The sequence below is a fragment of the Ursus maritimus genome, unplaced genomic scaffold (genome assembly GCF_017311325.1).
Source record: "Ursus maritimus isolate PB19 unplaced genomic scaffold, ASM1731132v1 scaffold_21, whole genome shotgun sequence".
NCBI classification, from domain to species: domain Eukaryota; kingdom Metazoa; phylum Chordata; class Mammalia; order Carnivora; family Ursidae; genus Ursus; species Ursus maritimus.
Window position 1 is genome coordinate 17,945,671 of NW_024424564.1, and position 19,030 is coordinate 17,964,700.

General features: G+C 36.3%; 1 protein-coding gene across 2 annotated transcripts in view; it reads left to right on the forward strand.

The window, feature by feature from the left end:
* Positions 1–19,030, forward strand: part of NAV3 (neuron navigator 3) — a 340,442-nt gene that overhangs the window by 119,001 nt on the left and 202,411 nt on the right. For both annotated transcript variants that reach the window (XM_008684333.2, XM_008684334.2), the window contains exon 5: positions 272–455. In XM_008684333.2, the coding sequence (XP_008682555.2) occupies positions 272–455 (184 nt within the window). The remainder of the gene's footprint in view (positions 1–271; positions 456–19,030) is intronic.

Here is a 19,030-nt window from a genome sequence, read left to right on the forward strand (position 1 = left end):
ACAAAGAGCATTGCTCATACAAGTTTTGTTCTACCTTCCATCCCATCACTCTGTCCCTGAAGCTCCAGGCTGTTGGGAAATGTTATCGTGCTTCAGAAATTCAGATTTGCTTGAATCTGTGACTGCGAGGCTCGAGGCGCAGTTCTGTCTTCGCAGATTTAGTCTAAGAGAATGGCAACTGGAATTGCACTTGCAAAAAATAAAATAAAATAAAAAGGAAAACCGCGTTCATTTCACATGTTACTGTTTTTATATTTTCCCTTTGATACAGAAATAAGAAATGGAAACTTAAAAGCCATTCTAGGGCTGTTTTTCAGTTTGTCTCGCTACAAGCAGCAGCAGCACCATCAGCAGCAGTATTACCAGTCCTTGGCCGAGCTGCAGCAGCGGGTCAGCCACGCCGCCCCTCAGGCCGAAGCCAGTCAGGCCAAAACCCAGCAAGATATGCAGTCCAGGTAAGGACCGGAAGCAGGGCGTGCGTGTAAAATTAACGTGTCTGGATACAAATTGTTTTTTTTTTTAACAACTTACTGTTTGTGAGATTGAAAAACATATTTACGCAATTGCATCGGTGTTAACGATGTAATTTAGTCAATGTTGGAGAAGTGAAGACCACTTTTTCTTTTGGTTGGACGAACAACAGTTATTCATTTGAGGTGAAATATTTGTGTTTGTTTTCTAGAGGTGATTGTGGCTTGTACCAAAGTGTGTGAAATGTCTTTCTTGTGGCACGGTTGTTTCCTCCTGCAGATTATTATCTAGAATGTGCTCTTGAGTCCCGCTCTCCCGTTGTGTCGTTATCTCTTGTTGAGGCTCGTGGTCAGTTCATTAAATCTGTCAAAAATTTCGGATCTGTTAAACATAGGGATTTGAGTGTTTGGGAACAGACTGTTTTTAATGTATGATTGTGTGTGTGTGTGTGTGTGTGTGTGTGTGTATTTATACACACACGTGTATGTGTTCATCTGACTTGAGTCTGTTGGCACATTGTAGACACAGCCTGGGGTGGGGTGCTGACAAATCATGGCAACTTCCTTCCTTCTTCCTGGAGCGCTGTTTTCCAATTTGGAATTATATCAGTCAGGGTTCAACCAGAGAACCAGAACCAGGAAGGGATTAAGAGATTTATTGTGAAGAATTGGTTTACATGATCCTGGGGACTCACGAGGCAAGTCTGAAATCCTAAAGGCAGCCCCGCAGGAAGGGCAGGCTGAAACTCTCTCAGCATGAGCCAAAACTTTTATATACAGGTAGAATTTCTTCTCTCAAGGAAGCCTCCATCCTGCCTTTAAGACCTTTCAAGTGGGGAATCAGACCTACCCAGATTATCTAGGATAAGCTCCCTTACTTAAAGTCAGCTGCTGTGGATTTTAACCACATCCACAAAATACTTTCTCAGCAGCACCTAGATTAGTGTTTGATTGAACAAGTGGGACCGAATAAGCCCTAGCCAAGTTGACACATCAAAAAATGATCACAGAATGAAATGAAGTTAACAAGTTTCATGCATACTGCTCATTTGTTCCTCACCAATGACCAGGATATTGGGTCATTAGTTCTATTGTGTAAATAGCTGGTTGTTTTTCCTTGGAGGGAAAATGTCCAATATGCAAATACTCACCATCTTTAAGAGTATATATACATATCAAACAGATGCAAATATTTAACTTTCTGTCTTAGAAGGCAAAGCTGAAACAGTAACACTCAGTAACACTCAGTTTACCCTGAGTTTGTTTTTGGTATTTAGTACTGATTCACAAAGTTAGAGTAAAACTCCTAATTACATTCACATACCACCCCCCACCCCTGCTTCTTACTGTCAAATATGAACAGTTCTGAAATCCTCTTCTCTTGCATCTGCCAACCAGCCCTTTCTTCATATTAAGTAATACTTCTTTTCTCTGTATGACCAAATAAAATGTTCACTTTGGTGGGCTTGACTCACTAATGAATTATTAATAAAGAAAAATTGTAATTTCATCAAAAAATACAGGTATACGGCATAGTTCAGGGAGTGATAAAAGATGTCTCTCATTACTTAGTAATGCAGACACACTTTTGTTCTTAAAGCTCCTCCTGGCTTTTTGTCATGTAAGTGAAATTGTACAAAAGTCAAAGTGAAAACAAAATTCTCTACAGGGGAAGTTCTTGCATTTCTTTAAGAATGGGGGGGGGAGGAAATATCATTTTTATTATTTATTATTATTTGTGGGGGGGGATGTTTGGTAGAAAGAGATCTAGATTTTGGAAACTGCCAGAAATAATATTTCCTAGACTTTGGTTGAAGTTATTTGAATGGACAAGAAGCAAGAATAGTAGCTGAAAAAACATACGAAGTTAAGTGGTATTGTACAAAACATGTTAACTCTGAAAGTGACGTGGAATATCATTTGTCTTGGCTTTACCTCATTTTTTTTCTGTATCTCCCATGTGGAATTTCTCGCCTAGAATTTCTCAGTGGTTATGACCCTTCTGGGGAGATTATTTTTCTCATTCTTGCTGGATATGCATGGCTGTTATGGAACTATATTTTATTTAAAAATATAAAGCCCTTCATAGTAGGCATGGTAATTTTATACCATTTTGGGGAGAGCAATCTTCTTCTTTTCATTGGAAGGCTTTAAAAAGTATTCTTTTCAACAGTGTCCTTCAAGACTTAGGTAGACTCTTAAAGAATTTTTCTTGTGATAAATTTAATTACTTTTAATTACTTTGTAGACTGATAATGAACTGATAATGTGGAGTACTTGCTGTACTAAATATAATAGTTACGACCCTGGTAGAGGGACTACATGTCTTCATTTTAATAGAATTTATTGTCTGTTTTGGAGAATATTATATTTCAAGATTAATACTTATTTCCATTTATATAGATTTGGTGCAAGGAAATAGCCCATGAATTAGAATTTATGTGGACTTACATACAATAATCAATGTATGTTAAGTATTTTTCAAAAGCCCACAGTGAGACTATACATTAGAAAGGATATTTACTTTATGTCTACATAGTAAAACCAAGATAATTAATGCAGAAAAAAATAACCCAGTGACACATTTATTTTCATTCGTTTGAGAAGTGAGTCATAAATTATGATTTATGAAGCCTTTCTGTTAATTCTAAAGCTCTTCCCAAGTAAATAGCTTAAATGACTGGTTGCTATATTATTCTGGATATTTAGCCAGAAAATATTCTTATATTTTTCTCTGTCAACTCATAAAAATTTTAAGGGCACATGGTTTCAGTTCAATGAGAGTTTTGTTTTGTTCTTTTTTTTTTTTAATAAATTGCTGTAACTGTGTATATTCCCACAGTATTTATTTTAAACATTAAGAATTTCTAACTTGGTTTTGCTATTTTGCAAATAACTCCAAATGTTTTCAGTCATTTGAAACATCTTTCACCTAAACAGATGCTTAGACCTATAGGTTAACAAGTACACGGGAAAGAGAATAAAACATGGACCAAGAGGAATAGAGTGTGGGTAACAAACCCTCCTTTTCTGGTTTCTGAGCTCTTCCTCCACTCTTGTGTATGTGTGTTTGTGGGTATGTAGGTGCACTTGCATGAGACCATACCTGCGTGTGTGTGTGTGTGTGTTTGTGTGTGTGTGTGTGTGTGTGTGTGTGTGCCCTGTTCCAGTGGCAACTAGAGCTCTAGCTATTCAAAGTTTGCCTCTAGAATCTAACTGCCTGCACTTGGATCTGAATTTCCCCACTTCCTAATTGTGGGGAGTCAGGAAACTTGCACCTCTCGATGCTTCAGTTAAGAACAAATTCTCATTTCTTAAGAGAATAAAAAATGGCATCGATCTCGTGAGGTTGTTTTTAGGTTCCCTGAGTCACTACAATATAAAACACTTTGAACTTACTGGGCACACGTCCCTCCCTACTCGAAGCCTTGCGATGGTCTCAAATAGCCCAGGTTTGCTCCCACCTTTGGAAATGTGCTCTTGCTGATTCCTTTACCTGGAATACTCTGTCTGCTGGCTGCTTGGCTAAATCTCTCACCTGCTTCAAGTCAACGGCTCACGTGTTACCTTCTCAGATGCTTACCTTGACTAAGGCGCTTTTAACGCTACAGGCTGCCCATGTCCACACCCCATTGTACTTTGCCACAATTTTTTCTTAGCTTTAAGCAACCTTTAATCTCAATGTACTTATTTATTATAACCATTATTTATTATTGCCATTTCCCTGTAAAAGGCAGACACTATTAGTACAGAAGTTTTTTGTTTTTTTTTTTTTATATTTTAATCACTGGTATAGACCAAGGGATAATCAGAGAGCCCTACACACAGTTTTCAACAACTATTTCTGAAACGAGATAATGAAAGAATTAACAAATCTGTGTTATAGCTGCTTCCAATTTTAATTAGGAAGATGTGTAGTTACAATTGTAAGTAATTCATAGTGAAAATTGTGTGTATTTATAAAATTTGTAGAATAAAAATAATTAAATATATTCTTGATTTGGGAGTGGTCATGATATTGAACTGCAATTAGTTTCAAAATGGTATATGGTGGAGATTCTTATTATTATTACTGGAATTATCCACTTGTAGTATCTTTATTAAAGTAAAACTGGAACTCAGATTCTAAATTTCTTAAATCCTTCATGGGGAATACTTGGTTATTCCTGAGTGATAAAGATTTGATTAATCAAGTCTTCAATTCTCAAAAATTTGAATATATTTAACATAAAAAATTAAATTTTCTCTGTCCGTGACCTTTGGAAGGATTTCACATGAGTAAATATTAAAGATCTTGCTGAGTTACATAATGTAAAGCATCCTATTTGCATTTATTTAATATATATAAAAACTAGTTCCTCATATTTTTTTGTTTTTACTTTTTATTTTGAAAATGGTAGATGGAGCAACAGGGTGGCTCAGTCAGTTAAGCGTCTGACTCTTCATTTCAGCTCAGGTCATGGTCTTAGGGTTGTGAGATTGAGCCCCTAGTTGGGCTCAAAGCTGTGTGTGGAGCCTGCTTAAGATTCTCTCTTTCCCTCTTTTTCTGCACCCCCCCCCATCATGTGTGTACAAGCTCGCACTCTCTCTCTCTCTCTAAAACAAAGGGAGGGAGGGGGGGGAGGGGGAGAGGAAGAGAGGGAGGTGGAGAAAAAGAAACTTTTAAAAAAATAGTAGATTAAAGGCCTTTCTTCAACCAACTGGGAAAATATGAAAATGTATTAATATAAAGAGATAAAAAATCTTTTGTAAGAGTTGAAATCATAGTTATTTTCTCTAAGGATTAACTAGAAGATGGGGAAGCATTATTTCTTATTCTAGAAAACAAAGTAGAAATGAATGCTATATTTTCCAACTCAAAATTCTTTTGATCAGTAAATGTGGTTTGAGCATTCAGGATATTTCTGCTAGTCATACTTTTCCATGTGTTGAGTTTTGACTATGAAAGTTCTACTTGACATGAAAGGTAACAGGAAGTTTAATTTCACCAAATTCTTACACAGTGCCTGTCACATGAGGCCAGCCAACAATGACCAGAATGCATGTCATGAATGGATAATTTTCCAGAGAATATCAGATAAATCATATGGTGAAAGAAAATCATATAATGAAAATTCATTTTTCTTATGTACTGTTCGGTTATACATGAGGTGTTAGCATGATGGTACTTGTAAAAGATGATGATTTTTATTTGCTAAAATCCTTAAAAAAGGAAGGCTTTTCCTGAAGATGTGGACCTTTTAGCTTAATTGTTGTCGAGACCGTTAAATAACTTCCCTTCCTATTTATTAAATAGTGAATTTTACCAACTCACAAATAGTGATTATTGAATTGCATGAACACATATTTTCATGTTTTATTAAAAGAAAACATATAAAAAAGGAAAAGAAATTGACTATAAAGGTAGAGGCAGGTAAGAAATCACATAGATCATAGAAACATGAAAGACAGTGATGTCGATAAGTCTTTCTGAACTACAGTAACAGCTATTTTGAGAATTTGGGAGATTATGATTTCCACAGATGATCATTTGCCCTTCTGCTTTTCATTTGAGAAAATCAAATATGCGTCCACTTGCAGTTCAGATGAACTTACTCAGTTAGGGCTCGCAAGTCAAATAGCAAAATCTGTGGACACATGTTCTTTGAGTGACTGTCTATTCCCTCTGCAGCCCCTTGCCAAGGTTCCCGTGACCCCTGCCACACACATTGCTCTTGGAAGCCTCTTCCCATTAAGGACATTTGCCTTTCTCTTTTCCAGGAAACAGCATTTCCTTCTGGGGGATTCACTTAGAAACTGGGACGGTTTACAGCTTTTCAGCCTGGGGTTATAAATCTTGCAAAGTATATAAGGAAGTTTAATTTAAGATGACAGGAAGGCTCTGGTAATTTAAGCCCTCATGAACCTGGCTTCAATTAGTTTCTTAACTCAGCTCTGTGTTGTGGCCTATAGTGTGCTCTTCAAAAAAGGCAGTGAATCAATTAAACTTTAAACAACACAAAACACAAAGGACATTTATGAATTTTTTTAAAAGCAGGACTTTTTCTTTCCTAGAGAGAAATAATTGAAGGGAAATAAATTACTCTTCAATTGCCTGATTTAGGAAACCAAGAGGGCATAATATTAAAAGAGCATATATACACAATATACACACTTTGCTTATGTTCTGTGCTTTTATTTCACTATTTAAAAATCTTGACAACTACTCATACTTCTGTTGTTATAGATAAAGCAGCATCTATATATTTGGGGTTATTTTAGAGTCAGGCAAACATGGGTTTAAATTCTTCCTGCCAATTCCCAGTGGTACAGCATTGGGTGAATGATTTTAACCTGTTCAAATACCAGTGTTCTTACCTATACTATTGGAATGGAGATAATATCATCAAGAGGGCACTGAGAAGACCTCATAGAGTAATTCATGTAGAAAGTGCACCATAGCATAACACTTAGCATGTAATAGACACTCAACCCAGCTACTTTCACTTTACCTTCTACCCCCTTTAAGATCATGTCACGTTTATAATAAAATACATTGACCCATGTTAGAAACCTCAAGTCAGCCTCCTCACTGGTACCCTCTCTTCTCACTTTCTCTGATCAGTTCTGTCCATTCTACTTCTAACTTTTATTAAATATATAGAAGTAATGCAAAGTAATAATGTCCTCATTATTAAAGATAGCAGCCTAATGCTCAGACCTTCTCATGCCTGGTCATAATTATTTTAGGTATTTCCTTTAGTAGTTATTCCCATGTAGCCAAATAAAATACTTCTGCCTCTAGTTTTTATTCATTAGTTTGGTCATTATCTTTTGATTCACACACTCCCCATCTCTCCCATCCCCCATTAATATGTTCAACAAATATTTATTAAGCACTTAGTATGTTCCAGGCATTCTTCCAGGCACTAGAGATATAGCAGAGGACAAAAGAGATTAAGGAATTCTTGCCTCTTGAAGCTTACATCCTAGTGATGGAAGACAATAGAAAATTAAAAGATGTATCACTAACTGGACATCTGATGGTGGAGAAAAATACAGAAAAAAAAAGGAAACATGATGTGCAGAAGTCATATCCCCGCAAGTTTAAATAGGGTTCTGAGAAAGTCCTCACTCCATTGGTATTGAGCAGAGGAGGTGAGAGAACTAACGGTGTGGTTATCTTGTGGGAGTCAATTTCAGGCTGACAGAAGACAAGAGCTGAGACCTGAGTTTGGAGCCTGTCTGGTTTATATTAAGAAGAGGAAATACCAGTTGGGACGGATCAGAGGGAAGAAGGCATGAGAAGAGTAGGATTAATTCAGACCGAGAGCAGGGAGACAGTAGTATGACCCTGTTGCCATTGCAAGGACATTGGATTTTACTCCAGGAGGGATGGGAAGTTACCATATACCGTAAGTAGGAACATAAACAGGTATAAAAAAATCAAGGGGTCACTCTGGCTGCTTTGTTGCGAATAGATTGTAGTGGGGAAAAGGTGAAAACAAGGAGTCATGGAGAAAAGCTTGGAGTACCATATTGAAAGCAGAGAGAGCAAGGTCAGTGTGAGATATATTTTGAAGGCAATATTAGTAGAATTAGCTGACAGATTTGCAGTGAGATTGGTAAACAGAGAGGAGACTCTCCATTGGAAATTCAATGTTTCCATTTGAAAAGGGAAAGAACGTGGGAATAGCGGGCTTGGTATGGAGAAAGTCAAATATTTCTTGATAGACATGTCAAGTTTATGATGTCTATGGGGTATATCCAAGTAGAAAGACTAAGAAGGCAATTGGAATTGTAAGACTGGAGTTTAAGGGACAAGTGTAGGCTACAGACAAAAATTCTGGAGATACAAGCATATAGAAATAATAAAAACTGTGAGTCTAGAAATGATAAAGTCACCCAAAATTTGTGTATAGATGAGGAGAAGAGGATGAGGACCTGGGTCAGGAGGCCATCTGTGTTGAGACAATGGGTGATAGCAAGAGCTAGAGGCAACTCAATAAGGGCAGCCTGTAGAGTCAGAGGACAACCAGAACTTGTTTGCCTGGAGAGCAGTGAAGGAAGTGTTCTACGGAGAAGGGGGAGAGCAATAATAATAATTTATATGTAGCCCCAGTCACCATTCAAAGTACTTTATATACATAGTCAGTCTATCATTCCTCACAGCAACTCTATGATGTATTATTAGTAATCCTAGATCTCAAATTTAAAAAAGAAAAATAACAACTAGAAATGGAAATGCCAGTTAGATGGCACAAAGTTTCCTGGTGATTAATCTGTTAATTTAATCCAGGCGATCTGGCTACAGAGTTTGTGTTTTGAATCATTATATAAAATTACTAATAAATCATAAAATAGAAAAAAAATCATTATCTACCTACCTGCAGGACTTCCACTGCATCAAATCTTGCACCTAAGTCGGAGGCGCACTGAGATCTGACTCATGGATTTCATGCTGGAGACTTCCACGAGCTACTCCAGTGGAGTAGTTGCTGTGGTAACTTGATTATGATCTGTTCAGTGGAAAACGGGAGAGAGGAATTAGAGGTGGTCAGTAGTGTATGGTCAGGTCTTTCTAGGAGTGCTACTAACATAAATTTCACTCTTCTTAGATCTTGTATTGGTTAACTTTGTAACTTTATGTAATGAAATAACATCTTTGTTTCTCAGTCAACTGCAGAATATCTCTTGGCATTCTGTATTAGAAAATATGACCATTAGCATTTCTGTTTCTCCCCCCATCTACTAACAATTTCCAACCTCTGTCGTCTGCACTTTTTTTTAAAATTAAGGTTCATATGATTTACATTCTATTTTGTACGGACGAATTCCAAAAACTTTCAAACCATGGAGTGTTTACATAATGGCTATTAGAAATATGTTCTGCAGAACCAGGACATATACTGTTATTTTTTCCCGTTCAAAGCCTTTCTTGAATGTCTACTGAAAGTTGATATTTGTTTGAATGCAATCATAAACTGATAGATAACTTTAGGAGTTGGGCAGTATTCATTTGATGATGCTTTAGAGGGGTCAGTCCAGATATATTGAGGAACCTGTCTATGCCAGCATCATTTTTCTGGGATTATTCAGTCATTGTAGCTAAAATTGCTTCTTGTTTGTTTAGATGGTTAATTAATTGGTTTGCTTATATCTGGCCATCCAGTGGTCATTGATAGTGATTGACAGGGATATTTGATTAATCTCCTTTTTATAGTCACTTCATTTTATCTTCAATATCCTAGTCCAGCTTCCCTCCTACTCTTCTAGACCGAAACCTTCCTCCATGTGTACACTAGGAGGAAACTTCTCTTCCTATATGATCTCCATTAATGCAACTCCATTTATTTTCAGTTTTTCAAGGTCTGTTGAAGTTTCTTGTCTATCCATGTCTCTTATTCTCTATCCTGTTACTCTTGATGTTATGAACATAAACTTTAATTATTCCCTTTTCAGCATGTTAATGGAGTCACATTAGGAAAAAGAGAATAAAGTGAATTTGAGGCTCAGAAGGCATGGATAGAATCATTTTTGGTTCTGATAACTTCCTTTTCTTCTTTAAAAAAATAAAAATCGATTAGCTAAGCCAAATTCTCCAGATAAAAAATAAAAATATCATAGTTATACTCTTCTTTTTAATGGAAATGGGAGAATATTATATACATTTTAAAGAATTAGACTGACTACTAATTTAGAAGTTAAGACTTGTGCTTTTTTACATAAATGTCTATGTAAAAACAATGGTTAGTCAGTGTTTCATAATTTGCTTTTAAAATAACCAAAACGTGGGGGCGCCTGGGTGGCGCAGTCATTAAGCGTCTGCCTTCAGCTCAGGGCGTGATCCCGGCATTCTGGGATCGAGCCCCACATCAGGCTTCTCCTCTAGGAGCCTGCTTCTTCCTCTCCCACTCCCCCTGCTTGTGTTCCCTCTCTCGCTGGCTGTCTCTCTCTATGAAATAAATAAATAAAATCTTTATAAATAAATAAATAAATAAATAAATAAATAAATAAATAAAATAACCAAAATGTGATTTGTGTATCATCACAGAGCTGTGATTCAGGATAACTAATTTGTGATTTTCAGCATTTTACCACAGGACATCTTTATATCCTTTTTTATACATTTTTATGAACATTGTCTCCCAAGCACGAGCTGTTGTTTGGTCTGTGGTTGGTTTTTAGTATTTATGGTTCACTTTCTTCTCAAATAGAGCACTGATAATGTAGACTTGATTAATGTAGCTCCAATCTTATACTATATGAAATTATTTTATATTAATCTGTTTTCCACTAAATGTTTACCACGTTCTTCTTACTGACTTAACAATAGAAAATGCAACTGTTACAATAACTAATCATATCAGTATGACCACTGAACTATTTTCCTGTAGTCAGAGCTACATAGAAATCCAAATAATAATCAGGGGATGACAGGGTGAGCACAGAATGGGATTTCGGGGGCTTGTAACATTTCCATAGCTGAGATAGTCTCGCCTATGAGATTTTAACCATTGGTCTAGGGTCCCTCTTCATCATAAAGCACACTGTCACCATTTGCCTCTTAGCATTCCATTTCCTGAGTTTCCACTTTGTATAACACCCATGGTCTCTCCCTTTCTGACTGACCTCTCAGTCTGAGAAGATGTATAAACAAAATCAGCCTTCCCTCCCTGGCTGACTCTAGGCCAAAGCTCACCATCAGGGATGTTTTGAGACCCCAGCCACTCCTTAACATGAAACCTAATGCACTGATGATTACATTTGCTTTGTCGTAAATTGAGAAGAGTCCAATTACAGGGACTCTATAAAATAGACTTTTTCATAGACCTTCAAACACTGTACAGACATGCATTTATATAATTATTTTATAAGTATAATAATTAAAGGCCATTTTCAGGAACATGTGTACCAAGAAATAGTTGTTAACATATTTTGTGCTTACTACAACACTTTTTGTCTTTAGAAGTACTAAATAATTCAGACTTTTCACTAATCAGGATAGTCTTTACCAAAGTTTGTTTAAATTTTTAGCTTAACAAAATAGCTTTGTCTACTGGTATTCAGGGTCCAGGTGTGGTATGTATGTATGTATGTTTGTATTTTGATGGTTGCATTAAAATGGTCTTTTGGAATGGAGCACTCAATTTACTATGATACAATTTTACTCCATAATGAAAATTATACGTTGAAAAAAATCCATGGAGCAGTGTAGTGCTTTGAGCTATGTGTAAGTAAAAGCAGTGTTGGGAAATTTCACTTATGGTAAGATTGTGAGAGACATATGAGCCTGGTTTCCTGAGTTGCCCTTTATCTTGTAGTTCTGCATTCCTAAAAGAGCATGAGACGTTGATGCAGTAATATCTTATACAGGCATCTCCCTCTTTAGTTACTGTTTTGAGATCCCACAAAAACAGACCATGCAGGTGGCCTTATTAACTGTCAGTTGAAATTTAAGATAACACAGAGGTTATAATATATTTACATACCGTATTTCACTAATGGGATAAGTTATCACAGTAACCTGTCTCATATATAATCAGGATGATATTTCAGCCACCCAGCTACTAAAAAGAAACACATGTGGATGAAAGCTAAGTTTCTGACCCATTTATGGATTAGGCAATAACTGTTTTCAGTGAAGTCTCAGCAAAACTTAAGTATAGGGACAGAGTATTCTTATCACATACTCTGATGTACATACATGTTGCAAAACATCTTAAATATTTTTGAAGGAACGTATTTGGTTTTGAGGTGCAAAAGATATTTTTGCGGAATTGGTTGAACGCCTCTGTCTTTCTTAGAGCTATTAGCTCACCCGTTATGGTTTATAACACTGTACAAGGATCCTACAAAAGGGAAAATCTTTACACTCAAGGAAGAACTTGGTTCAGAGAATTCTGTGGATCTTAATTCTGAATGTATGGTTTTCTGTCTACTCTTAGCAATTATAAGATATATAAGGAAATATATTTCAACGTATCTCAGTCTTAAATGTTAGTGGATGTCCTTTACTATCTTCAAAACTTGTTACTTCGTTGTATTTGTTATTTTGTCTAAACATCTTTTAAGACTTTCTTCCCATATAGTTAATTATAGTATGTGTTGAGTAATCTCTTCCTAATTTTCTCTCAAGCTATTTTCAGTATATTTGGGAGGAGATAATTTCTACCTTTTTAACATGGTATCAATAAAAGTACAATTGATATGTATAAAATGTCCGCTAAAACCCATAGCCAAGAAATTTTTTACCTCCTATTTTATGCTTTCTTTGTATTCCTCCATGGTTGCTTGAGGATAGTGCTGTTAAAAGGACAAATGTGATGTTATGATTAATCATGTTTTTCTGTTTCTTTGGGAATCAAAAGCAGTAAATGTCTGACTGTAGAGGGATTCTGTGTAGGGATTTCTTCTCATAATATGTCAGTGTGGCTCTAAGACTTAATGGTAAATAGACAGGAGAGGAATGAAGGGTGATTCTAAATAATTTTCTATACAATTTCTTAACATAGATGAGGAGTTGTAAGAGCCTACATAGATGAAAAAATGCCTTTAGATTCTACCTTGTTCTGATAAACATAGTTCATTCAATTATACTTGTATTAAGTACATACACTTTAAGAATAACTGTTTTGTGCCTGATTTTTATGTTTTGATGAGTCAGTCACTGCTCAGTCAATGAATACCATATGGAAATGAAATGAAATATTTTAATGAAAGACGATATTGTTCCTGATGATTCTTCATATATTACATTAGAGCCCAGTGTTCTTTCTCATTGGTGATTTGAAAGTTCAGCTGTGACCTTTCAACAAATAAAGATCCAGCCCCCACTGTGTGCCAAGAATTAGCTAGATGCTTGGTTGAGATATGGTGATGTTTTACCATTCAAATTGCTGACAATGTAATAGAAGACCTAGATATTTAAACAGATAGTTCAATCAGGTATGCTAACTAATCTAACAGAGTTACTCCTGACTGCAGTTAGAGGAAAGAGCCTAGATGAGGGCACTGATGAATTAAATGCCATTTACATTCAGGGAACTCCAAGTATTTGGACAAAGAAAACATGTAAGTTGAAGTGCATTCTGAGTATCCATTGCTGGTTCAATAAAAGACCGCAAATATAGTTGTGCAAAACAATAACCATTTGATTTTACTCATGGATTTCGTGAGCCTTGGAGTCAGACAGGGCCCAGCGGAGATGGCTTGTCTCTGCTCCGCTGTGTTTGGGACTTCTACAGGAGACAGTGGAGTGGCTAAGATGTCACAAACTTCTGAAAGGCAAAATATGTGTGACCAGAGAATCCATTGCCAAAGTGACTTTTCACTTAATGTGTCTGGCAGCTTAGCTGGAATAGTGACTACACAAAGCCTCCCCAACATGGCAGTCACAAGAACATTATACTTCTTACATGGTGACCTACTGGTTGATGGGGTGACAAGCCCACCCAGATTCAAGGAGAGTGTCAGCGGAATGAAGATTTCACCTCTTAATGAAAGGAATGTCAAAGAATTTATGATAGCTGTATGTTTAAATTGCCACAGGGTAGGATAAAGGGGAAGACTAAAGAAATAGGCCAAGGTCAATTTATGGAGGCTTTGGATGTTATGTCTAGGAGCTGGGACTCATTTCTTGAACGTAAAGGGCAATTGTCTTGGAGATTTTTTTTAGCAGAGGAAAAATGATGCCATTTATAACTTAGGAACACAACTTTGGTGACAAGGTAGAGAAAAAGATGTGCTTTGGGGAGAAGAGTGGGAAGGGTACTGCAGCTAAAGTGGTAGGAAAGTGAACAGTGATGTTAATAGGCACGAGGTTCTGACTAGGAAGATGAACTTGGGGACTGTTTAGAAGTAAGGGTGAAAGAAATCATCACGTTTGTTTTGTTTTTGTTTTTTGTTTTTTTGACTCAGTGGATAGTGATATATTTCTGTAAGGAAAAATGATGCAATAGTGGATACAGATGAAAAGAAGGAGGTGGAGAGAAAAAAGTTCACCTTTGTCCTTCATCGATTTGATATTTCAATGGGACTTCTAGATGGTGGTGTCTTGTGTGTGGCTCTGGAGCCCAGGAGAGAGTTCAGGACCAGAGACACGGACATGGGAACATTGTTTAACCCTGTTTTTTGTTTTTTATTTTTGTTTTTTGGGGATTTTTTGTTGTTGTTGTTTGTTTAATTGAAACAATAGAAGTGGAAGAGATTACTCAGGGAAAAAGTGTAAAACTGGACAAAAAAGGGAGGTCTCAGAGCAAAACTCTGGCAACCACACTTACGGGTAAAGTGAGCGAACAGGAGAATGTTCCTTTTGTTTGTTTTGTAATATATTCAGAGTTATGGCAGCTTGTTTGGTATCTTTTTCAAGGCAAATTTCTTTTGCTGTTATTTTGAGGAATGCCTCATTTTTGAGACATTTTATCCTTGTCTTTTAAATTAGTTGAGAAATCTAGAATACAAATCTAAAAACTCTGGTTGAAATAGTAAAGTAAATATATTTTATAAGCATATCAAAACTATATTTTCATCTAACCAGTATATTATACAACAAAAACATTCATTAAAATCTGTATTTGAGACACTTTTTGGATTATGTACAGCGTTGAGAAGTACAGGTTCTGAAAGTCTCATGCTGTGCATGCTGCTTTGCGAATGGTGTTTCATGGATGTCCTATTGGGACCTATAGGGACTCATACTTTTGAGTTCAGGAAACAAGAAGAGTGAGTAGTATCCAGGGATATGGGAGAGAGAGGGAGACTTCATTATCTTTGCTTTCAATAAATCATGGTCCCAGAGTAATTATAAATCTAGAGACTGAGAGCCAGAGTTAAAAGCTCACCTACTATACTGAGAGGTCCATGCTTGTGGGATTTAGAGTAAGAATGGAGTAACCTCAGAAGTGAGAGGTGAGAAACAAAGGATGTGTTGGGAAAACCAAGCACAAGAGAGCAGAAGAATTATAGGGATTGAGAAACATATGAAGTTATGTTGTACCGAACTCACCAGTAAGTATATTTATAAAGCTTCCTGTGGGGGCTTAGTTCATTCAGGGACTCTCAAATGTACATCGGAGTCCCTCTGAATTTTCTTTTTAACTGTTACAGCACTTATTTAAGCCAGACACCCCTCTAAGTGATTTATAGCTGAAGCCCCATAAAAACCTTGAGGTAGGTAAAGTTATCATCCTCATTTAACAGATGAGGAAACAGGGACAGAGAACAGCAACAGCAGAGCTGGGATTCAGGTGGAACAGCCCAACTCTAGATTCTGTGCTACAAACCAATATACTAGGTTTTTACTACTGACCTTTTAGTTTCATAATTCATAGAAAAGAAAGATTTTAATGTACCACTTTTACACACCTGCCTAATATTTTTATATTGCTCCTTTCAAGCTTGCAATAAACTCAGTTTCCATTAAATATCAAATTACAATTTTTAGAAAGGAGTTTACATTAGTATACATGGTTTTAAGGGTTATACTTTGCACAGTGAAACATATACCATGCATGTGTAAATCTAATTTTTCCAAATTGAGTTTTTCTAGCACAGTGCCAATATATCTAGTCAGTCAATAAAAGTCTTTAATGATTAATTAATTTATTGATTACGTCAATAAATATGTGCTGATTAGAATAAATAGAACACAAAACTGAATCAAATTTCACAATATCTGTATCTATCTGCCACTTTGAAAACTTTGGGGATGTGATGTCAATTTCTTATTTATTTATTCACTCAACATCTCAAAGTGTTTATGTACTTTATAAGAGAACCATTACAATAAGATCACAGACTGATCTTTACTTTAGCTACACTCTAAAGGTGGGTTTACTCACCACTGAATATTCATCTTCCCACTATGCCCTGTTACTTTATTCACTCTGTGACTAGTGACATAATCTATAAGTAGAGTCTTGATTTTTTTTTTCTCATAAGACACTATATCAAGGGTGTTCAGTCTTCTTTTCCTACTCTGCATCCATGAGACTAGCCTGTGCAACTCAAGCCAGAGGCCCAGGAGACATCCTAAATTCTTCCTTCCTCTTCAGCTCTTACAGCTACCATTGTAACTTCTCTCATTAATCATTTACTTCTATTTCCTCTGCTTCTGACTTCATTCAGACCCTCATCAAATGTTGCCTGAATTATAGCAGTGATTTCCCAATTGGTCTTCTAAATGGGAAATTTGGTCTTACTAAATATCCCTGCCTTCTTCCTCCCCCAGTTCCTCCTTTACATATCTAAGAGAGGATCTCTTTAATCTGAGAATTTATCATTTTTTCTGTAGTCAGAAACTTGTGGTATTCCCTACTGCACCAGGACAAAGGCCCACGTGCATAGCAAGTTATGGCTCTCCAGGTTCTTGCCTGGGTAAACAGCAGGTGTTAAAAGGATAGTTGTAGAATGAATAAATAAGAAAAAAAAAGTTTTTAATTATTGTAATAATTAAACGTGAACTGAGACAATTCAAATATCAACTGTTTCAACAGAGATTTTTTTAAGAAGAAACTTGGTAGTAGCCAATGAAGATAAAGAATGATAGATTGTGTGAGGCTGAGATATTATGTATTGGTGATTTTTAATGATTCATATGTGCTTTGTGTCTGGGTCCAATGTGGTGTTTAAGAACAAAAACTAAGGAATAAGATTATATAATTTATACTTCGATATGGAAGTCCACTGCTAAAATAACTATAATAGAAATAGAATCTCCTGCAAAAATCCTGTACTGAGCCGCCCAAATCTTAATATTTTGATGAGACAGAAAAGAAGAGATTCAAATAAGTTTTTATTCTCATTCTAATTCTTTTGATTAATAAGGATTGCTTGAATCCTGGCCACGGATTTTGAAGCTACCACAGGGCTTAATAGAAAAGAATTCTGTGATTGATTGATTAATCATCTGTGTAATGGGCATGGGAGCAGCGGGTTATAATTATTGTGCCATATTTCCTAGCCCTGATTAAATGTTGCTTAAAAAGTCAAAAGATAGTGTTTACTTGGAAGATTTTTGAGGAGAGTTGCTTAGATACTGAAAATATCTTACTCTTTCAAACTGTCTTATTGCATGTTCTAGATTTCTATATAAAGTGAGCCATTGAATGAAATTATTATCTATCTGAATGCTAAAGAATATCTTTTGAAGTAGATTTGTTTGATCCTGGGAGTTGATATTTTATAACAGTATAGAGATGATGATGATGATGATGATGATGATGATGATGACGACGACGACGATGACGTCTTGGAGATATTCACAAATCCACAGGGCAATGAATTAATAGAAAAAGAAACATTTAAATAATGCAGTTAGTTATCAATTTGCAAGAAAATGATATAGGATAGTAGAACATAGCACAAATTATATAGAATCTAATAGACCAAAGGTCAAATTTTAGTACTGTTATTTTTAAGATGTATAATGTATACAGATAAATTAATGTTTAAAATCTTTAGTTTCATATTTCCAATCAGGAATGGAGTGTCACCTTTGCAGGACTATTATAAGGAATAAATGTGAAAATAAGTGTTAACTGCAGGTCACTTGATAAGGACACAATGAAGATGAATGTCTTTTTGTTCCTTCCTTTAACATACTTCTGATAAATCCTTTCTTAAAACAATCCCCCCTTGCTTAAAAGATGGAACTATAACAAATCTTTGATAATACTACGTAGTAAATATCAATCAATTATTTAGTTATTGAACACATAGTAACCCCATGAAAGGAGCTGAGAATGCAAAGTGGACATAACATAATTCCTGTCCTAGCAAACAAAACAATCTGTCCTGAGCTCAGGAAACAGACATTTACCATGACAAATCCCCGTATTAACCTAATAATTAGAAAAGAGTTAAGACCTGTGGGCCAGGAGAGGACAAAATTAACTCTGGGAAACTTGAGAAATGCTTCAACAAGAAGGTGAGATTTGAGCAGGATTTTGAACTAGCAGTTAGATTTTATAATGTAAAGGGAAGAGAAGGACTAGCATTTCAGGTGAAGGAAACCTCATGAGAAAAGCCAAGGACCCATGGGAGAAGAGGCCATAGGCAAGGAACAGAGGTGTGGTGATGGTGGAGAGCCCGGGGTGGAGGTATGCAGAGAGGATGAGACTGTAAGAGTCTGAGGAGGCTTACTGAAGTACTGTAAACAAGATTACAGGGCTTGGATTTTATCCTGCGGACAATGGGGGGTCAACAGCAATTTCAAAGACAGAGGTTGGCATTCATTCTTCCTTGGGAAAGTTCATTCTGTTGACTATGAGAGGAATGATTTGATTTGTCTGGGAATAAAAATGAACTGATAACAAGGAGACCAGTGAAGAGGTATGATTAGAGTCTGTGAGAGAGATGGGGTGTAGGGAGAAAAAGCAAGAGGTAATGATCAGGACAACTCTGCATCGTTCAATGGAGAAAATGGTGACAGTCAAGGTATGTAACAAAGTCAGAGAGAGAGAGAGAGAGGATGGTTTGAAAGAAGGAGAATGAGTTATTCTGAACATTTTTGGAATATCTGGGAGAAATCTAGGTGATAGATCTGGGAATATTTAGGGGATCTCAAGGTGATATTTAGG